The 23,393-nt window shown below is 42.8% G+C and overlaps 1 protein-coding gene and 1 pseudogene across 1 annotated transcript in view; one reads left to right on the forward strand and one right to left on the reverse strand.

Moving 5' to 3' along the window:
• Slc49a4 (solute carrier family 49 member 4) overlaps positions 1 to 23,393 on the reverse strand; it is a 71,666-nt gene that overhangs the window by 41,410 nt on the left and 6,863 nt on the right. The window contains exon 2 of the mRNA XM_055625159.1: positions 11,914 to 12,007. Within this exon, the coding sequence (XP_055481134.1) occupies positions 11,914 to 12,007 (94 nt within the window). The remainder of the gene's footprint in view (positions 1 to 11,913; positions 12,008 to 23,393) is intronic.
• LOC129689754 (60S ribosomal protein L17-like) lies at positions 7,001 to 7,568 on the forward strand (annotated as a pseudogene).

A 23,393-nucleotide genomic window follows, 5' to 3' on the forward strand; every position in this document is an offset into this window, starting at 1 on the left:
ATCACAATGAGGAGTGACACCATTACCCACAGGCCTCCGCTCTCCTATAGGCCTTATTCTGCAGGTTCTCCATTTACAAATAAGGACAGTAAAAATCAGTGGCTGTTATGATGACCCAATGCAGGCAGAGTCAAGGTACACAGGACATTTTCATCCAGAGCACAGCCATAATTTACCAGCCTCCAGGCTGTGACTTGCACTGCAGGTGCCAGAGACTGACTTTTTAAAAACATAGCACATACATATCGGGGTAAGCCAGTGTCCTTTACTTAATTTTTTTGTTTTGTTTTGTTTTTTCGAGACAGGGTTTTTTTGTGTAACCCTGAATGTTCAGGAACTCACTCTGTAGACCAGGCTGGCCTGAAACTCACAGAGTCTCTGCTTTCCAAGTGCTGGGATTAAAGTATGCCCCACCACCACCTAGCCTTAATTTCCATTTCTAAATATGAAATAATTTAGAATTAATAAAAACGTATTTACCTCTAAGACTTAATATGCCAACAATTCAGAAACTTTCTAACTTCAAACCATCAACATAAACTTTCTAACTTCTCCCATCAACATAAACCCACTGGATATTGAAAATGGGAAAAGTGCTAGAAATAGTCTGCCTTCTTAGTAGCCAAAGAAAAGTTCTGAATTACCTCCAGGAAAAAGGAAGTTAGGCAAGAAGAGACAGAGACCCCGGAAAAGTCCCGAGTTTGGACACTTTGTTAGAGCTTCCTGGGGATAAACCAAGGTCTGGCAAGACTGCCTTTTTTGGTGGAAGAATCTTTTTCTTTCTTTTCTTTTCTTTTCTTTCTTTCTTTCTCTCTCTCTCTCTCTCTCTCTCTCTCTCTCTCTCTCTCTCTCTGCCTTTTCCAGCTCCCTGCAGCTCCCTGTATGCCCTGGCTTTGTGCTATCTTCAAAGCCAGCAGCTGTGGTCTGAGAGCTCCCTGCACTCCTCTCTTACCTCTCCGAGGAGCCTGTGACTACAAGGGCCCTACCTGAACAAGCCAGGATACCCTGCCCATTTTCACATCAGCGGTTTAGCAAGCTGTATCAGATAATTTTTGTTGCTATAACAAATACCTGGTCTAGCCTCCTGATGAAGGAAGAGGGCCACCTGGCTATTGAAATGTCATCGTTCAGGCTTTGTACTGCGTGCTGCTGTGTGATGGCGTTGTATGGTGGTGGCATGGCGCAGACAGCAATGATGGAAGCATGCTTGGGAGAGTAAGCAATAGCCCTAAGCCACGAGGCAGTGAGGACAGGAAGGGCTGGTCTTGAGCATTCCATAAAAACACGCGTAGATGACAATCCAAAGGGTCATGACAAAATAACCTAAGCCCCAAACAACATAAGGACCTATTATGCCCTATCTTCTTTAAAAATGTATTACACAAGGTTACACAAGACAACTTGTATGTGTGTATACAATGTACTTAAACACACTCCCCCATATCCACTGCCCTCTTCTGCCCCTCCCCCATCTCAGCAGCCCCTTTGCTCTCTAGACAGTTTACTTCTCCTTTCATGTCATCTATACACATATGGCTTCATGGCTCTATAAAGACTAGAGCCCACAAACTAAAGAAAACATGTGACACGTGTCTTTCCGAGACTGACTTAATTAGCTTAATGTGGTTGAATCCATTTTCCTGCAAACGACTTTACTCCATTATTTTTTATCTCTGAAAAAAAAAAAAAAAAAAAAAAACAGACTATGAATCTGAACCACATTTTTGTCCCTTCTTCTGTTGACAGACAGCACGGTGTATCCATTACTCGGCTCTGTTCTCGGCGCAGCACATACTGGGGTGCCAGTCTCTCTGTGATGAGTCAACTCTGAGTCTTCAGGGTAAACACTGACAGGTGGTATGGCAAGGTCACGTGGTAATTCCATTTTTAGTTTTCTGAGAAACTTCCATACTGACTCCCAAAGTGGTCCGACTAGTTTCCACTCCAGCAGCAGTGTGAAGTTCCCCCCTGTCTGCATCTGGGGCAGGACTGGCTGCCACTTCTTTTCTGACTGAGATAGAAATTTGTATTTCTCTGATGGCTTGAGAGAGTGAACATTTTTTTTTACAGTTACTGGCTATTTGCGTTTCATTGTTCGAGACCTGTGCTCATTTCACTGGCTCATTAATTGAATGGCTGATTGTTAGCCTTTGGTATTATAAGTTCATATATGAATTCTGCCATATACATACACACACATATAGACATAGATAGCAGTACGTTTCTCATTCTGTAGGCTGTCTCTTCAGTTATTCATTGCTTTTGCTGTATAGAAACTCTTAGTCATGTGAAATTCCATTTGTTAGTTGTTAGCTCTATTTTCTAAGCAACTGGAGTTGTATATAAGGTCCTTATCTATGCTGCTATTTTGAAGCACGTTTGTACTCTTTCCCGTCAGAGCTTCAGGCCTTACGGTGGCTCTACCTCTTGTCAACACACAGTCTCATGACATCGTCATGATGGGCCTGCAGGGTACACACAACCCATATCCACCACAGCATAGGCACCACTTCATTCCTACCATAGTTCTCCTTCATGTATAACGGTATAACGTAATGGTCACAGGTTCACACCATATGGACACTACTCTGCCCACCACCCCTGTCAAGCCAAGTCTTTGCTTAGCCTGGAGAGATGACTCAGTGGTTAAGCGCCCTGGCTGCTCTGCCAGAGGTTCTGAGTTCAATTCCCAGCACCCTCATGGTGGCTCACAACCATCAATAATGACATCTGTTGCCCTCTTCTGTCATGTCATTATCAGGTGGGAAATTTCTGGGAATGGTCCTGGTCAAAGTCCATCTCTTGATCAGTATTTAATATTTAATAAAGCTCGCCTCAAATAAGGCCCAAAATGGTGGAATCAGTTTCCCTGGCAAATCGCAGGACTAACAACAGAACTACCCTCCTGCCCCAGCCCACCTGCCTATCGTGGATGATCAAACAATAAACACTATGTTATTTGAGCCGGTATGCTCTGGGATCTATTTGTTACAGCAGGTGAACCTGCTCCCTGATTGAGAAATTAGGCACAAACTAGGGAGCCACATTCACGAAGACATGTCATGCGTGCTGGTGGTTTGACTATAGGCCGAGGGGGCTGGTGACCTGCAGACTTACAGTAAAGCAGTTAATTACAATAACCAGGAACTGGGTGGGGGGGGAAATGGAACATTGCTCTGAGCTCCTTGCCTTGTGCCGATCACTGTGGTTTGGATCTGGATCACAAAACCCCACCGCTGAGGCCTGGATGCTAACCTGTGATCCAACCTGGGGGAGGTGGAGCCTCATGGAAGGAAGCTGGTCACTTCCTGCATCATGGGGCACAGTTTCCTTTGCCCCGAGGTACTGCCTTATCCCATAGGCCCAAGAACAACAGTGCCAAAAGATCATGGAATAAAACCCCTAAGGCCATAAGCCAAAATAATCCACACCTCCAAGAGCTGGATTCTTTTCCTTGTTTGTTTTTCAAGACAGGGCTTTTCTGTGCTGCCTTGGCTATGGTGAAACTCACGTTGTGGATTAGGCTGGTCTCAAGCTCAGAGATCCATCTGCCTCTGCCTCCTAAGATCCGGATTCTTCTTCTTTTTTTTCTTTTTTAATTTTATTATTATTATTTTTAATTTCCAGTATTTTATCACAGTGGTAAACCAAAACAGACACATTGATTTCAGGCTGTCATCTGGGAGTGATGCAAAGTCAGGAATGTGCTAGCATTAATGTAGGAAACAAAAGGCTGTGAAGTTTCCACTCAGAGCCTACAAACTTAACTTAATGACTATGCAGAAACTGAGATTGCTCCTAATCAGACACTGCAAGAAACAGGAAGTCCTTCAAGCCTATCTACATGTACAAATCAGGATATCATTTTCCTACTCAGGTTCAGCTGTGTATCAAGGCAGTATCAAGGCAACAATCATTAAATTGAGTAGCAGGGCTGGAGAAATGGTTCAGAAGTTGAGTGTGCACTGCTCTGTACGCAGAGAGCTCAAGTGTTCACTTCCCAGCACTCACACTGGGTAGCTCACACCACCTCTAACTCCAGCTCTAGAGAGATCCAATGCTTCTGGCCTCCATGGGTACCTGCACGCACTTGTGCATACACACACACAATTAAAAAACTGTAAACAAGAATACATCATTAAAAAAATACATCAGGAGAGTAGGGATGAGCAGTAAAAGGCAGGGAATTCAAGTGGTGTAAAAACCACAACCAGGAGTAAAAATCCTTTGGCGTGGCTGCACCCACATGGAACACTTTTTAATAGGACAGGAGACTAGAAAGCACCTGAGGGATGTGTACTGCCAAGATCCCACAAAGCAGTCCTACAAAACTCTCTGCCCACCCCCCACATCAGCTCCTGGTGGAAGGTGAACTGTGAAAGCTGTGTCACCCCAAGAGGGATGCAGAGTTCAAGCACTTCCCACAGAGGATAATGGATAAAAACAGTCTGAAGGGCCAAAGGAGCTACAAAACCACCCAGACTGTGTGTGCGTGGGGGGGGTGGGGTGGCACTCCGTCACTGGACAGGACAATGGATATGCTCTCTGCACAGGAAGTGGAGAACGAATTTAAAGGAGAATCATCTCCTTTCTTTTGTTACAGCACCCTCGAGTTTTAACTGGATACCTGGCAGCTGAGCTGCACTTTGCCTTCTTTTGCAGATGGCAAAAGATGGCAAAATTATCATGACCACATGATAATTCAAGGGGAGCAGAAATGATGCACACAGCCTTTAGTCATCATCTACAGATGCTGTGATAGTCGGGAGCCAGTTCTGGTCACACGGTCAGGGCGGTCAGAGGGATGCTGGAACGGCCCGCTCTCTTAAGCAGCCCGCTTAGACGACTGTGAGTCTCCTTGCAATATTAACATTTGAAAGAAAACTAATTTTTTATCAAGCTATATTTCTGGTCTCTTTGATACAGAGGCCAGCCTATACTTTTTTAATATACAAACACAGGCTGTTGTGTAAATACTGACTGAATTTAAATGATGAAATATGGAAATCAACATTTACTAAGTAGGACTACTATTTTCATGCACTTCCCCCCCATTTTTTCTCTTATTTATGAGATTATAATATAATTACATCATTTCTCCTTGATTTTCCTCTTTCCAAACCCTTGACTTTTTATCTTATTTTATTATTTTTTTTTTTGATTGTCAAGTTGGCACACCTGGGAAGACAGCATCTCAAGTGAATAACAGTCTCCATCTGGCCTGTGGGCATGTCTGTGGGGCATTTTCTTGAAGGCTAATTGACGCAGGCGGGCTCATCCACTGTGGACACCAGCGCTGGGCAGGCGGCCTGAGCTATGTAAGAAAGGCAGTGAAACAAGCCAGCCAGCATTGCTCCTCCAAGGTCTCTGCTGCAGCTTCTGCCTCAAGCCCCTGCTCTGACGTCTCCCAGTGACGGAGTTGAAGGAAGAGATGCCCTTTCCTCCCCTTTGTTGGTTTTGGCCAGTGTTTTATCATGAAAACGGAGAAGCAAACTGAGACAAATGCTTCTATAACGTACAAGCAATCTAAAACATTTCCAACGTACATTCTCCCATTTTGCATCTTATGATTTATTTTGAAGCATAAAACTCAAGATGTTGATGTGAAAATAGTAACCTAACCATCACTCTAGCCCTAATCACAAGTGGTTGCTTCCCTTTGTGATTTCTTTACAGTCTTTATGCCTAGAAGTCTCTTTGGGAACAAGATTTACTTTGCTTTCTTTTGTCTCATTTAAATACCAGTTTTCAGATCTGTCAAGGATGCACGCCGCAGAGTGAAGACCCTGCTTTCTTTTTCTAATAGTAACCACTTTCAAGAACGCCAGCTACACTCTACTTTCCGGAATGATTTAACAAGCCCATTGACTTGTGTTTTCACTACGTTATTACCAACAACAGCTTTTAGCCCATTTTGTTCTTGTAACCATTTTGTTTTGGATACAATAAAATTTCAATTGTTTCTTTTAGTATGGGGGGGGGGAACTCCAAGACAAACCCTTATTTTGAAGGTAAGAAGGTAAAAAGGAAACGGGCATTTCCAGCAGGTTTGGAGTACTCTTCAGCATTTATTTTCTTCCTGGGGCAGAGGTGGCTCTGGTGGCAGAGAGCTGCCCAGCAGGGATGTCCTGGGTGAGTCTCCAGACTGCATAAACTGGGTGTGCTGCCACACTTGAAGGTGAGGTCAGGAGAACCAGGTTCAAGGTCATCCATCCTCAGCTAGAAAGTGGACGGAAGGCCAGCCTGGCCTACGCTATGAGAGACCCTTCCCAGACCCCCAGCCACCAACAAAGTCAAGAGAAAAACTACACTCATTTTACATTTATTTATTTTGTGTGCTGGGTACATGCATGTGCGCCTGTGTCATGGTGCCTGTGTGTGCAGAGGTCAGAGGGCAATTTGCAGTAGTTGGTTCTCTCCTTCCACCATGTGGGTCCCGGGGATTGAACTCAAGTCATGAGTTCTGGCAGCAAGTGCCTTTACCTGCTCAGCCATTTTGCTGGCCCTGAAAAATTCTTAGTGACCCAACTCAAGCTGCTCTGAAAACCGTACCCACAGTCATGTGACCGCACACAGGAGGGAGAGGGAGAAAGAGCGTGGTCAGTCATGTCCTAGCTTTGTAGAGTTCTAACGTGGGCAGTGGGGCTGGAGTGTGTGCTTGATGATGCTCCCATTGAAATATGTGTTTATATACTTATACGTGTATGGTATGTTCAGTGAGGAGACAAATTAATATTCCTGTGTGATATTGGGGGCCTAGGAACTATCTCAGAGATCAACATATCAGAATGACAACGAAAGAGGAAAAGGGTGTATTGCCAAAGCTCTAATTTCACAACCTTCTCCTCTCTTTTGAAGACTCACGATGGCAGCCACCCCTACCACCAGCCTTGACGCCCATCTCAGCACCATGCAGAAATACTTAACAACATGACCCCTGAGCTTTAAGAATCAGGAGGGGGCAACTCGGTTCTTCCTGAAAATTGTCAGATATAACCTGAGAAGATGGTTTGCTACTCTTTTGACAGAGAAAACCCTACAAAACCATGCAAATCAAGAGGTTCAAATCTTTGTGTTCACTTTAAGAACACCCAGGAACCTGCCCAGACCATCAAGGGAATGCATTTCCAAAAAGTCACCAAGTATCTGAAAGATGTCACTTTAAAGAAGCAGTGTGTAGCATTCCGGTGGTATAATGGTGGAGTCGAGATGTGTGCCCAGGCCAAACAGTGGGGCTGGACTCAGGGGCAGTGGCCAAAAAAAAAAAAAAAAAAAAAAAAGCTTAGTTTTGGCTGAACGTGCTTAAAAATGCTGAGAGTAACGCTGAACTTAAGTTTAGATGGAGATTCTCTAGTCACTGACCATATCCAGGTGAACAAAGCACCTAAGATACACCATCAAACATACAGAGCTCATGGCCGGATTAACCCATACATGAGCTCCCCCTGCCACAGTGAGATGAACCTCACGGAAAAGGAACAAATTGTTCCAAAGCCAGAAGAGGCTGCACAGAAGAAAAGATATCCTAGAAGAAACTGACGAAGCAAAAGCTGATGGCATGGGAATAAATTCAGCACAGAATATGTGCAGATAAAAGTTTAAAAAACAGAGGGGCAACTAGAATTATTACTAGAGTCTAAATCTCTAACATTTTTTATGAGTGTTTTGCCTGCATGTATGTGTGTATACTACATATGTGCATGGTGCCCACGGAGGCCAGAAGAGGGCATCAGATCCCTTAGAAGTGGAGTTACAGCAGGTTCTAAGCAGCTATGTGGGTGCTGGGAACTGAACCCAGGTCCTCAGCAAGAGCAGCAGTGTTCTTCATTGCTGAGTTATCCCCTTACTCCCTAGAGCCTAAACAGCAATCTACCTAAAACTCACTTATTTGCTTATATCACAGAGTGGATTAGTGAAATGCAATTTACTTATATGATTGCTATTTATAGTGAAACTACCCCTAGACAGGCAGTTCTTAAGCCTAAATGGGCTTAAGAACTAACAGATCTCTTTAAAATTGTTATTAGCACTGGGATGGGGACCAAGGATCTAGAATGTTGGTAAACAGTAGTTTGTGAAATGTATAAAGACCCCGAGTTAGGGGAACCTTAATCTTATACATTTTATGAAAAAAATCTTGGTTCTTAAATGTACATATTGCTCATTTTTGTATCAAATTGCTCACATATCTATACCCTTTCTTGTATTTCTCTCTCTTCCTCTTATTATTCATAGCCCACATGCACAGAATGTGGTACTTGACCAACAAGAGGAACTGTGAACAAAAGTTCCTGGAGAAAAACACCCCTTCCACTGAAACTTCAACAAGGCTGAATAATTAGAGCTTCCATGACCTGAGATAATGGAATGACTGTAGCCCAAGATCAAATGACCTTAGGCCACCTTTAGGTCCCTTACCTGCCTTCTTCCGTATGTGACCTAACACTTGTGACTGTTAGGTAAATCCCTGAATGTACTAGCTCCCACCAAGCAAAAGGCTAAGAATGCTGTCCTGCTGTATCGGAGGTCCACAGTGAGACCTACCTGAGGTCTCCACTGATGTATTTGAAAAGTGTCTTGATTTAAGATTTTTTTTCTTCTGTACATACAATTTGGGGTAACCTGAATCTATGGTCCCAACCATGGCCATTCATATTGGCTTCAGAATAAGTTATCTTTTATTCTCTGAATTCAAAGCTATTTTCTCATTGACATTGAGTAAGCACTTTATTTTTACTCAATCAGTCGAAAAGGTAACATAGACAGCCCTGTTTTTCTGATTTGTTTTGTTTTCTTTTTATCAACTTGACAAAAGCTATTGTCATTTCGGAAGAGGAACCTCAACTGATAAAATGCCTCTATCAGTCTGTGGACATTTTCTTGATTAATGACTTATGTAGGAGGTCCCAGCCCACTGAGGTTGGTGCCATGCCTGGGCAGATGGTCCTGGATTCTATAAGAAACCAGGCTATGCAACTGGGAGACCAAGCCAGTAAGCAGCATTCTTCCTTGGCCTCTGCATCTACTCCTGCCTCCTTGAATGTTTGCCCTGACTCTCCTCAGTGATGGGCTGTAAGCTGTAAAAGGAAATAAATCTTTTCCTTCCCAAGATGCTTTCGGTCACAGTGTTTATCATAACAAAGGAAAGCAACCTAAGACATATACCCATGTGATAGAATATTCCCAACAGTAGTTAAGAATATAAAGCAAGAAATAGATGTTTTCTTCTCTCCAGACTTGTAATTCCTTGGCCCCTTCCCCAGAGACAACAGTAATGCTGGTTAAAGCTACCATATATACCTTCGCCATTGTTTTCTAAAGCACACTAAGCATATTGTTCTAAACCACACTTCTTTGCTCACAAGCACAGTTTTAGAGATAGCCCACAATAGCACCTGCAATACTGTAACCCCTTTCACAGCCACAAACAATCCCACAAGCTACTGCACAGGCCTCTGTGGCTGGAACCTGTATGAGCCCAGCCTTCCGCTATCACAAGCAAAGCTGCACACACACAGTGGGCTCTGCCACCTGGTGCGGCTTTGCATGTGAGCTCATTTTTTATAAATGTATACAGTAAAGAACACGTACATTTTAAGCCAGATATATTGCCTAGACGCCCTGCAAACAGGGCATCCCAAACTGTCATAGGAGTGGAGATTTAGGAAGTCCGGGTACCATTCCAACAGGCTGGGTCAGAACTAAAGAGCTGCATGTGAGATAGGCCCACAAAACATAAGATTGCTAATGTCTTGTTTCAGTGATGTTTAAATGCATAGTGTAGGTCTTTATTCCTTCCACAATGTCAATGAGAAAGTAGCAATCTAGCACACTTATCAGATAAAAATATAGGTTCTAATTTTAGTGTTTTCAGTCTGAAAGCTGCATTGTACATACAGCATGGAATTACTGTAGGACACAAAGTATTTTATTCCGGGAGAACCTAGTCTTTACAGATGAACACAAGATTGAAAATTAAATTTATACCATCTTCTTAGGAAAGGTTCAACATCTATGAGCTCTCTTTCTCCTTCCTGTCCATCCTATCTTTATTCACATTTCTTTTCTTTTTTAATTTTTTATTTGAGACAGGGTTTCTCTGTGTGTAGCCCTGGCTGTCCTGGAATCACTCTGTAGACCAGGCTAACCTCCAACTCAGAGATCCGTCTCGCCTCTGCCTCTCTGCCTCTCTGCCTCTCTGCCTCTCTCTGCCCCTCTCAGCCTCTCTGCCTCTCTCTGCCTCTCTGCCTCTGCCTCCTAAGTGCTAGGCTTTAAAGGCATGCACCACCACACCCAGCTTTTCACATTTCTTTATGAGTTCTATTTCTCTTTTGTTTCACTTTCCCTGCCAAAAGGCAGACCCAACTCTTTATTTCTAGAATCATAACTGGAAGGATGAAGAGGAGTGTAGGGTTGGGATATAACAGCACAGATGGTCCAAAGCGGAACTAAAACCAAAGGCTGACTGACATCTTCAGAGTGCCTTGAGGACATGATACTGAGATTGTATTTTAACACTCTGGATGCTTAAAAACAAGCAAACAAACCTGCAATGTTTTAAAATTTAAGACCACATCAAACAAATAAAGACCCAATTCAAGAAGGACGGAAGCTGACAGCCTTCCAAGGAAGTTCACATGAGCTTTTTCTGGCTTTCCTTTATAATACAAAACATTAGTATCTTAAGTTTTCTGAAAAGAGAATATATTTTGAAAATCAGAAAACAAGCCTTTATTTTTAACCTGTAAAGCTCTGTTCTAAATGAAAGCCATCTTGCCACTGAAACCCTCCTGCATCCCCATCTCTCCCCATCTCTAACAGAGTCAACAACCAGCGATTCTTCCTCAGCTGCATGACCTCTGACCTCTCCTCATATTCACTCTCACACGTGTCATCCTTCTCATTCCCACCATTCCTCACAGCTAAGAGTCACTCTGGATCCCTCTCCCCACATCTCCGTTTCCAGCAGCGAGTCCTCCAAAATAGAAACAGAATTTCACCACTTTTCCATGAACTCAGTCCCACCACAACACCAGGCTGCCATCTGCCCCTGGTTCGACGACTAGTTTCCCAGCCCGGTTTCCTTATTTTGCCTGAGACCTCCAGCTTCCCTACCGGCAGCCCAGCAGCCTGTAATCAGACACTCCACAGCTTAAAGCCTGCAGTGGCTTCCTAGCTCAACAAGAGCGCTGAAGTCCTTACAGGAGCTCACACAGTCTAAGGGATCCGGCCTATATTCCCACAGTGCCTAGGGCGGCCTGGGCCTTAGGTCTTTTCAGGTCTTTCCACACTTCCCGCAAAGCCACTCACTAGGTTCTCACCATCCTAGCCCCCGGCCAGGTGAGCTCTTCCCTCTTCTACCGCTTATACCTGTGGTCCTCTCGGCATGACCAAAACTACTCTGCCCCGCAGGGTAACTGTATGTCTCCTTTCCTTATTTTATGTGTATAAACGTTTCGCCTGCACATACATATGGGTGCCCTGGAAGTGGGGTATACAGACGCCTGTGAGCTACCATGTGGGTGCTAGGAACTGAGCCTGGGTCTCTGCAAGAGCAACAAGTGCCCTTATCTTCTGAGACGTCTCTTCAGCCCCATGGCCTTTACTATATATATAAAACATATACATATGAGTGTGTGACCTATTATACTCACTTGTAGTATACTCTGCTTTTATTTTCTCATGGTTATTACAGTTCCTGGGTAACAAGAAGATTTACTTGTTTCGCTGCTTTTTTCCCACAACTACTCTAGCATTTTCCAACTGAGTTCATCACTGCATATAGTAAAAAGAATAAATGCGTCCACACCAGTGACTCTCCACAGATCACATGACCAGAGACTTACAATCAAGCATAAACAACACACTTGCAATAAAAGATTAGAATTGTGGGACATGCCGCATAGGACTTACCTTCTTTTAATGGTTAAGTCTGACACAGGTGTGCATCTTAGACCAGTTCCCAAGACCATGAGGAAGGACGTCAGGAGCACAGTGACACGCAGACCTGCGGAGGAGGCAAGCATCAGGGTGAATTCTCTTTCCCCTGTGGGCGCTTTGTTATGTAATCGGTCTAACATCTCATTCTAACACAGCAGCTTTTCCCTGATGCCCCCAGCAACCTGCAACGGGGAAGACACAACCTGTACACTGAAAACTAGGTGGTTTCTACTTGAGTAGAAAACTGGGATAACCACAAAGACAGAGGAGGAACCCTCTCCCTCCAATCGTCCAAGTGAAGGTCTGGAAGGTTTTATGCAGTTATTACAGCAAAAGAATGGAGAATAAATTTAAGACTATTTAGATTTTGTATCTCAGGCACATATACACACACATACACAAATAAAAGTCAAACCGAATCTTTCTATATATATATCAAATATAAAAATTCTAACTTTCAAATTCAAACTGCTAATAAAAACTACATTGTCACTAAAAAGTTATTCTAAGGTGACAGGTATATTAAGGTTTTTTGTTTTTTTCAAAAAAAGAAAAGACAATTGGCCAACTATATATTTTAGTTTATAATTGGTACAAATTAATGTTTATTATGGGGCATGGAAAGTAGTCTATTATTAATACAGTAACAGTCTGAATTCTTCTGTTTATTCAGATAGTTTTTAACTTATAAAATGATGCTGTTGGGCCTGGAGAGATGGCTCTAAAGTTAGCGGCACTTGCTGCTCTTGCTAAAGACAAAGGCTCAATTCCCCTCATCTCCACGGTGACTCACAAGTATCTATAACTCCAGTTCCAGGGGAATCAATAAAAGAGGCCCTGTCTGACCATGAACTGAAGGACTCCTAGAGCCAGGTATGGAGGCACACACCTGTAATCCCAGCAGACAGAAGCAGGTGGATCTCTGTGAAGATCTCTTTGAAGCCAGCCTGCTACAAAGCGAGTCCAGGATAACCACGGCTACACGGAGAAACCCTGTCTTGAAAAAAACCAAAAAAGTCCTAGAAGGACTCTGTGTTTGCAGAGACTGATGGACCGATTGGAACTTCAGTGCTGTGGAGTGGTTGGAATTTGCATGTTCAAAGGCTAAATACATTATCTTGGGCTAGTTTTAGCCTCTGGTACTGCCACTGCTTGCCCCACTCAGTATTGGAAATATCCTGTGACAATAAATAAAAACCTCTTAGACTCTACTGACTTAGCAGGCCTGTAGCTTCTGCCGATGCTAAAGCTAAGGACATCAGATAACATCTACACCTACACAATAGCTTCCCCCATCTCATTGTACCTGCCTCTCTGGTGTATGCACAAGTCTATTTCAACCTGTCTTGATTTATCATTTTCTTTGTTCTGTGAGACTATAAAAACTACATGTAACTGCTTCCACATTGGAGCACAGAATTTGGGGTAACCTACAATGGCTCCACAATAAACTATCTCTTATTTCCTTTAAAACGAAAGCTGTGGTTTTTTACTTCAACATGCTCTCAAGTCTCCTATTTTCCTTTCCCTCCACTGTCCACATCAGCCAATTGAGACTGGACTGTGAGGTGAACCTTCTACAAGGAGGAATGGCCAAACGCCCTCTGTGTTAGAGACAAAAGATACAGCGGCATCTACGTCACGTGTGCTCGCTGGGCAGTCTTGGAGATGTACATGTGCCTTTGTACAGATAGAAATTGCATGGCCAGCTTACTTTTGCTCAGTTCTTGTGTCTTTTTGTGTCACTCTGAGAGCAAGACCAGTATTATTCATTTCTAATACATCTTCTGACCTCTGTAGGCACCAGGTATGCCCAAGGTATACATACATACATATATATATATATGTGTGTGTGTGTGTGTGTGTGTGCAAAACAAAAAACAAATAAATAAATATGCATATATCTTAAATGATGCCATTAAAAATTAAAATCAGAAGCAAGCAAGATGGCACAGAGCTTCTTGCTGTGAGAGCCTTAGAGTTGAACTTCAATCCCTGGAAGTTCTGATGAAAAGAGAGAATGCATTCCTGAAGTGTCCTCTAAACTCCATAAATGAGGAGACCTGGCCCCCAGCCCTGCCCTGTTATATGTATCTTTTACCTCCTTATAACAAGATGCCACAGAACAATACATGGAAGCCAAGTCTTTAGTTGTGGTAATGGAGCTACTGATGCTCCCTATGTCAGGAAACCCTGCCTGGAATGTCAACTGTTACTTCCCCCAACTCTGTGTACAAGTGATCTTGGGAGATGCTAAACTATATAGGAAGCAGAAAGTTATTAAAACAGGACTCATGACCTTGTGGTGATACAGCTGCCTGGCTGTCACCCATGATTCTGTCAGTAAACTGTTGCCTGTGCTCTGTGAGAAAATCCCGTAAGTTTATTGGTCACCAAGTTGAACTTTGGTGACATCCTATTTCGGTCTGTCTCTGGTGACCATCTGGGGTGATTGGACATTAACTTGTGTCTCCCCAGGGAAAGTTAACACAACACCCCCATTATACATACACACCAACCATAATAATGAAAATTAAAAAGAAACGATTGGGAGATACTACGTAGCTCTGGCTGGCCAAGACTTTGTTCTGACCACCAGGTTGGCCTTGAACTCACAGGCCTTCTGGGTGCGGGGGTTAAAGGTATGTGTGCATTACCATGCCTGACAAGTTAAAAAATGTATGTATTTTTTAATTTAAATAGTGGCTCAAGACTTCAGGAAATAAAGTGAATCAGGTAATTTTTCCTTCGTATTTTTAATATGCTCTTCAAATCTGTGCCAGCACCATGTGCATAAGTAAAAGGCAAAAGCAAATATAAAAGTATGTATACAAACGAGGTGTCTGAGCTAGAGTCAGTTTTAACTGTCAACTCAACACAGCCTGGGGTCACCAAGAAGTGGGTCTTAACGGAGGGGCTGTCCAGATCACACTGGTCTGTGGGGCACTGTCCTGATGGTTAATGGATGCAGGACAGTCTACTGTGGTCCAGCCTTTTCCTGGGCAAATGGAGGTAAGGAAACATGAGCATATCATAAGCAACCTTTCTCCAAGGTTTCTGCTTCAAGTGCCTTTCCTGGCTTCCCTTACCATGGATGAACTGTTAGCTGGGACTGTGAGCCAAATAAAGCTCACACACAACTTCCTCCCCTAAGATGCTTTGGGGCATAATATATCTGCCCCAGCAACAGAATGAAAGAGAACACAGGTAACCAGAAACACACATGATAACTGCATGTGAGTGCAGAATGAAACACTAATGGAACTGCACCCGCCTCCGTCTGGAATGCTGCTGTTCTGTTCACACTGAACTACTGTTACCTGCTGCAATAACCTATCGCCTATGGCTACCACATCACACAGGAGACTCACACAAGCCATGGTCCAGGTGGTATCTCCCAAATCCAACATTTGAAACCACGCTACAGACAAAACAGAACTGAACAATTGATAAAATGCTTGTTTTTTTTTTTTTTTTTCAGAAAAAAAATTAGTAGAGGGTAGATTAAATATTTGATTTTCAAATTTCTTCTCCGCTTGAAGAAAATGGAAAGTCAACAAAACGATGATTATGCAGAACAAACATCACAGGGAAAAGAAATTTAAGATCCAGATCAGGCACATAAATGCCACACTGAGAATATTTTGTGATATGAATGGGGCAAACTTTATAATATTCTTACATAATCTGAATATGATTAATACAATTGGGCAGAAGGAATGCCACAGAGAATTGTGCTTCCTGGTAACAAGTAATGCATACATACTGCTCATTACTGTGTCTACTAGCAGAACACAAGCTTGGAAACAGCAGTATAGACACAGGAAATAGAGTGTAATTAATGGAAAAGACACACGCGGCCATAAATACCCTAAAATTGCATGAAAACACACAGTTATTCTGGGCACCCAAAGAGACACCAAACCGAGCTTTATATTTTATATTGTATGTGAGGTTTATCTTTCTCCTAAGGATTCTGCTTGTAATTATAGAGGCAGCAAAGAAGCAGCAGGGCATTGACCGTGTCATGTGGTCCAAATGACCCAGCTTTCCATTGCTAGTGCCCAAGACTTTCCTATGCAGGGTGTTTTAATCAAATATATGATGCTTTCATAGCTTATATAAGTGTAAGATGAAGAGGCTGTGAAAAGCTGGTTATTAAAGCAATTTTGCATGGATACAGCATGGTTGTAGAGAAAGGAGAAGCAGGCTTTTTTATTTTTGTTTAATTGTTGCCAACTGTTACTTAACCTATCCCACTTAGACTCTCAGTCTTGAATGGAATACTTTCTTCCTGTCACTTACACCTCAACAAGGCAGGACTCTCTAATTCCATTTAATCAAGAGAGATATCAACTCAGCCCAGGAAGAGAGGTAATAAAGGACCCAGTGAAATACACTTGAGACAAATAAAACCTATGCATGAACGGACCTCAAGCTATCACAGTATGTGAAGGCAAAACCCACGTTATAAAGAGTACGGTTAGAAGATGCAGAAGCAAACAATGTTAAAAGTAAAAGTAAAATTCCATCAAATACAGCATCGAGGCACTTCAGAAAGTTGCCTTTCAGTAGACGAGATATTGGGATCCACTGGCTATAGGGATAGGTACTGAACATGAGGCTGTCACACAAGGGTCAGAAAATGTTTCTGAAGCTGAACTTAATAAATATCTGCAAAGGAAAGTAAATTCAGGGGGCTGGAAAAATGGCTCAATAGTTAGGAGCACTGAGTACTATCCCAAAGGATCTGGGTTCAATTCACAGCACCCACTTGGTAGCTCACAACTATCTATAATGCATACAGACAAAATAGCCACACACATAAAGGAAAAATAAAATAAATCTTTTATTAAAAGTAAATTTACATTTTTCTATAATTACACTATAGAAAAGTATAAATATTTAATAAAATAGAAACACGGGATCCAGGTGAAGTTAATTCAAGAATACACTGAAGAGACAAATATCATGAAGTGAGAGCATGCTTGTCCAGGGGCCTCATTTTCCTCAGGAGGAGGGAAGACAAGCTCCTGTCAGGCCTCTCTTCTCCCATCATCCCAGTCAACCATGGATACTATCAGGATAATGACACCGTGTCTGCTTATCCTGCTTACAAAAGCGCACACAAGATCCAAAGTCCATAGATCACCCTTACCCCTATATATGCTTTAACCCGGCATCTCGGAAACCTCTAGGTCTGGAAGCCTCCCGCTGTGCCTTCTGGAGGGCTCAGCACAATCAATGGGGCCCCCGACCTTCTCAAGCACATCTCTGAAGGGTCTGCACCTTGTCTTCCTATAATGACTCCCACTTAGGATGCCGTGTCTACTGCTACTTTCTAAGCACACTCCTTTTTCCGTCTCAAAGCTCCCCAGGGCTTCTCCCATGCATGTTAAGATCCTCTGTTATCACTGGCCTTGAGCAATAGGACTATATGTTTTGATGTAGTTTTCCTCATGTTGCTTCTGCTGGGATTCCTAATATGCAAAACAGAGAGATCAGGCTTGAAGAAGTTTTCTCCATTATTTCTTCAAAACATTTTTTCTATCACACCTTATCTATTATTTACCTTGCCCGTCTTCTTCTGAGATTCCAACCACATGTATACCAGGTAATTTAAAATGGTCTCACAAATCAGTACTCCAGTACTGAATTTTTAAAAATCTTAGACACTAATTAAACTTTTCAACTCTAGAAGTTTAATGTTGGGTTTTTAATATTTCTATATTTCTCCTCAGCACAATCAAGCGTTTTTACATCTTTGTAAATATATATGGGGTATATTTACAGAAAGTTTTTTTGTTTGTTTGTTTGTTCTTTTTTTCATTCTGGCTGTCATGTACGACAGCTTCAGAACCATTTTTTTTTTTCTGCCTTCTCTTTTAGGGTGGTGTTTGTTTTCTTTTCTCTAGGAGTTCAATGTTAGCCTTATGTTTGGGGATGCACCTGTGGAGGTCAGAGCACAACTTGCAAGAGTTATCTTCTTTTTTAGCATGTGAGTTCCAGGGACTAAACTCAGGTTGTCAAGCATGGCAGCAAGTACCATGACTTGCTGAAGTATCTCACTAGCCCAACAATGTGCCAGGCTGTAATTATCCTGTTTTAATACGGTCTCAAGAAATCCACGTAGGCCAAGGAGCCAAATGAGGCAGAGAACAATCCTGAACTCCTAATCTTCCTATTCCCACTTCCAGAGTGGTTGGGATTATAAGCCTGTGTACCACTATTCTAGTTTAGGTGACCCTGGGGATCACAGCCAGGGCTCTGGCATGATAGGTGGACATTCTACCAACTGATCCGCATTGCCAACACTGATTTCATAGTTAAGTACTGAACTTAAGAGGAAAAATTATGGCTTCTCCATATTTGCACTGCTTTCTGGAAATTCTCTCCAGGGGGTAAGCTGAAGCCACCATAAGGACCATTGCTGTGCCATGTAGTTCAAAGTCTGTTGGTATAATGTTCTTTTGGAATGTATACAATTTACCCTTGTTCATTCAAATGCTGATGTCTCTACCCTACTATCTGGTTTCAATTCGGACATTGCATTGTGATGCTTATTCTAAGTATCACCTCTCTCAAGTTTATGTAAACATGCCACCATTTGTTCTCTATATTGTCAATTAAACAACCAGCCCCAATGTTGAGCAATGGAGAGAATAGGGTGGGACATCCTGGTCCAGAGAGGAAAGGAAGCAGGAGGGAGTAGGAGTAGAGGTAGGCAGGAGAGAACTTGGAACCGGACCTAAGATATGACTAAAAGCAAGTATAATGGATAAAATCTGAATGGTAGGAAACTATGGGGGCTTGGAGATTTAGGATGGAGTAATCATTGCCCAGCATTGTGTTCTAGGTTAACTACATACATCGTAGTCTCTGTGCAGTGTGATTTGGGTATACAGCTGATATAGAATTAACCACTGCTTAACTAAAAGATAAATCAATAATAAATATTAATACCCACAACAAATGTCTGAGACTCAGGTTTCATATGCTTTTTGGTTGTTTTGTTTTAGCGAAAATCCAGAATTTTCCCATAGGCTCTATTAGGTCTTTTTCTACTGCTTTGATAAAATGCCATGACTAAGGCAATTTATAGGAGAAAGGATGAGTTTGGTTTGTAGTTCCTGAGGGTTTGAGTACAAAATGGAAGGAACAGCATGGAAGCTGGCAGCAGAATCAGGAAGCCGAGAGTTCACATCTTTCACAGTTATGAAGCAGCAAGCAGACTGAAAGTGGAACAAAGCCTTAAACCCCTAAAGCTCGTCCCAGTGACATACTCCCTCCACCGAGGCTCTCTACAGCCTCTTCAAACGGCACCACCACCAACTGACCCAGTACTCAGATACCTGGGCCTCTGGGGGCCACTCCTGATACCCATAGACCCATTATCATACCATAATGCAAAACACATTTAGTCCAACTTCCAAAACACCCATAGTTTTTCACAGTTTCAACATTTTTAAGTCTCTTTTGAGACTCAAGGTGATCTTTTAATTGTAACCCCCTGTAAAAATCAAAAACAGTAAGTTACAGACTTCCCATATTGAGCAGCACAGAATATAAATCACCACAGCAAAAGGGAGGACTGAGGGCACAGTGAGGGAATACAGAACCAAAGGAAGACCAGAACCCATCAGCGCAAACACAAATTCTGTAGCTCAAGTCTGGAGTCAAAGGGCTTAAGCGATTCTGCCTTCCGGCTTTGCTGCCTGAAGCATACATCTCTCGTGGGCTGGTTCAATTTCCTGCATGCAGCTCTTCTTGGCAGATATCCTGTGACTCTGGCATCTCTGACATCTTGGGGTTGCCACGGGAACACAGACTTCATTTTCACAGCTTCACTCAATGGCCTCTCAGGGCCCTCTCTAAGAGCCTCCCCTGCCATACGCTGCCTAGGCTCACCAGCTCTCTTAAAGTCTTGGAGGAATAATCCACAATCTCTTTATGCTTGTACCTTTTGTGCCTCTAAAGCTGTCACCATGTGGACTGGATGACACTGTCAAGTTGTACTGTCACTTGATGGACCCTCAGCCCCTGGAATCTGTACAGGAATTTTAATTAAGAACATGGCTACTCTGGCATGAGATCCCATCCAAAGACTTTCTAGGTCTGTGTGATCAGGCTGGAATAGACACACCTTTAACCCCAGGAGACAGAGGCAAGCAGATCTCTGAGTTCAAGGCCAGCCTGGTATAAAGCAAGTTATCAGGTAAAGAAAAACTTAGGTACATGCCTTTAATCCCAGCTCTCAGAAGACAGAGGCATGCAGATCTCTGAGTTCTAGTCAGTTCTGTTCAGGTAATTCAGTTGAGAGTTGGTGCAGTAGAGTTGAGTTCATAGTAGTTCAGTTTGTGGAAAAGTTCAGTTTGTGGAATTCAGAGGCAGTTTTACTGGGAGAGTTTTATAGACACAGGCTGAAGATAGAACAAGCTAGACACAGGTTTAGACAGAACAGGCGAGAGAATGAAAAGGAGCTAGAAGAGTAGAACAGATTGCTAGAGTTAGTTTAAAGCAAAGTAGAGCAATTCAGTCAGAGGCCAAGAGAGAAGGCAGACTGAATGAGTTAGGTAGGAGAGGAGTTTGAGCCAGAACAGCTGAGTTGAACCATCCAGCCAGAGTTCAGAAGACCTAGAAAGGGTGACTTACTACTTATTCAGCAGTAAGTCTCAGGAGCTGACAATACTCTAGGCCTAGGTTAGATTGTATGAAGGCTAGAAGCTTCCGGGAACCTCTAGCAAATAAAGATACTTGTACAGGAATTACATTAGTGACATTTTGTTTGCCTCCTCACTTACTAGGAGCAGAAATTTCTTTAGGCCTTTTCCTTTGACAAGGTGGAGGCTTAGCAGGGTGGGACTTGACCCTGCCCCCAGCACTCTTTCCTTAGTTCCAGTGCCTCTCCTCAATAGCACTGATCTCCTTACCAATCACAGCCTCTCTCCCAGCACAAGCCTCTGCTGTAACATTAAGTTTCCTAGTGTTTCTTCTCTCCAAACCATATGTTTATTTCTTTTTTTCCCCACTACCTCTTTTTCCACTGTAGACCTGCCCAAGCACTATTATAACAACCATACCATGGATTCAACATTGTTATCTTGAAATTTCTTCCACCAGATAAATTCTTTACTTTTTAATTTAACCTCAAGCAAGTTCTTAGGGCACAGATAAAAGATAGCTAGAGTCTCTGCCAATTGTCACAGGCATGGACTCTTGTCTGGTTGCTGTTAAAGTCCTTGCTTCTCTCTGGAAACCTCTTGAGCTGGACCTCTACAGTCCGCTTTGCTCTTCACACTGCTGCCCTCCAAGCTCCCACAAGGGCATCCCCCTTAGGGCCTGTTTACCATTCAAACACTTTTCTAGTACAAAGTCCCAAAGGCGTCCACATTCCTCCACAAAACAACATGGTCGAGTTCTTCACAGCAACAGCCCACTGTCTGATATGAACTTCTGTTCCTAGTTACCTACTGTGAGAAAATACCATGACCATAAGTAACTGACAAACAAGTTTATTTGGTCTTAGGGTCCTACAGGGGTAAGAGTACATCACATAGGGGAGCTCAGCAGCAAGCAGCAGGCTCCTGGCAGAACAGGAAGCAGAGAGAAGACAACCTGAACCGCAAACATGAAGCAGAGTCAACTGGAAGTGGGGTGAGACTTTAAACTCTCAAAGCCCACCCTCAACAAGGGTTGAGGTTCCGCCAACAAGGCTGCACCTCCCCTTAACCTTAACAAACAGTGTCACCAACTGAGAACCAAATGTTCAAATGCCTGAGGGGGTATTTCTCAATCAAACCACTACAATGGCCAAAGGAGCCTCTGGTCTATTTGATCTGATATAATATCTACTATTCCTAATTGTGGTAGTTTATAGACCATGACATACTTGCCTCCACATCAGGTGGCCTCACTGTCTGAAGATACTTGATACATTATTCAACACAACAATTCCTTTCGCAAGCCCTTTCAATATCTGCTAAGTAAGGCTTTCCATCTTGACCTCTCAGGTCTCTGACCTCTTATTCACGGTCATGCCCTACAACCTATTCTAGGAAACAAGATATAATCATAAGATGGTAGGAAATCTCAATGAAAAGATGCCTCATAAGATCTGGCTGTAGGCAGGTCTGTAGGGCATTTTTAAATTAGTGATTAGTGTAAGAGGGCCCAGCCCATCGTGGCTGGAGTCACCTCTGGGCTGGCAGTCCTGGATTCCATAAAAATGCAGGCTGAAAGCCAACCACGCCTTTAATCCCAGCTCTTGGGAGTCAGAAGCAGGCTGACCTCTGTAAATTCAAGGCCAGCCTGATCTACAAAGCGAGTTCCAGGACAGCCAGGGCTACACAAGGAAACCCTGTCTCGAAAAACCAAAAAAGGAAGGAAGGAAGGAAGGAAGGAAGGAAGGAAGGAAGGAAGGAAGGAAGGAAGGAAACTGAAGAAGCCATAGCAAGCCAGTGAGCAGCACCTTCCCATGGCCTCTGCATCAGCTCATGGCTCTAGATTCCTGCCCTATTTGAGTTCCTGTCTTGAGTTTCCTCAACAGACTCGTGATATGTAAACCAAACACACCCTTCCTTCCCCAGGTTGCTTTGATCACGGCGTACCATCATAGCAACAGAAACCCTAACCAAGACAACCATCTACTCTATTGGTTACATTCTGCCTTTATTTTTGCAAAATCACACCCATGACATAATCTGAATTACAAGTACCCGGCTTTTCAATCATGGCCTCTCTTTCCCATACATTCCTTCTCATACACTAACAACTGTGACAGGAAAATTCTTGTCTTATAAAGAATGACAATTGGTGAGTTTACTACTTTTTATTACTTATCTATTCTTGACTTTGTTTATATTCCATTGTTCCTTTTTATATTGCTCTCAACATAACCCTTTATTCTTGGTGTGATTTTTTTTTGGTACTATACTCCCCAACACACACACACACAAGCACATTGACTTCTGCTCTTGCCTTAACATGTCTAAGAGAACAAGGGGGGAGGAACATACAACTGCGCAGACTCACCCCCTTCAAATAATCAACCATTTACAGTAGGCCTTCAATGCTGACACAATCCAGCCACCACGTCTAACAGAAGTGTTCTGCAGTTCCCTGGGAAGTACTTCACAAGTTATCTCTCCAGTAACTGTTCCCTTATCCTCACTCAAGTGATAATTTTGTTACTGATTTTCTGAGACATAGGAGCTACCACTACCTGTCACATCATCTTGTCTTCTGTTAGCAGGAAGAATTAGCTGCCAATGTTCCTAAGGACAACTAGTCTACTTGTGTTGTGAAGAATACATCATGCTTTTACAACAGCACAGTAATATCAACTCTTCTCCAGCATCAATTTCCCTCTTCCTCACGTATCCAAAAGGCCACTGTATTACTGAAATATGCTTTAAGTTCTTTTACTAAAATATATATATATATATATATTTTAG

The sequence above is a fragment of the Psammomys obesus genome, unplaced genomic scaffold, assembly GCF_907164565.1.
Source record: "Psammomys obesus unplaced genomic scaffold, mPsaObe1.curated_primary_1811, whole genome shotgun sequence".
Taxonomy (NCBI): Eukaryota; Metazoa; Chordata; class Mammalia; order Rodentia; family Muridae; genus Psammomys; species Psammomys obesus.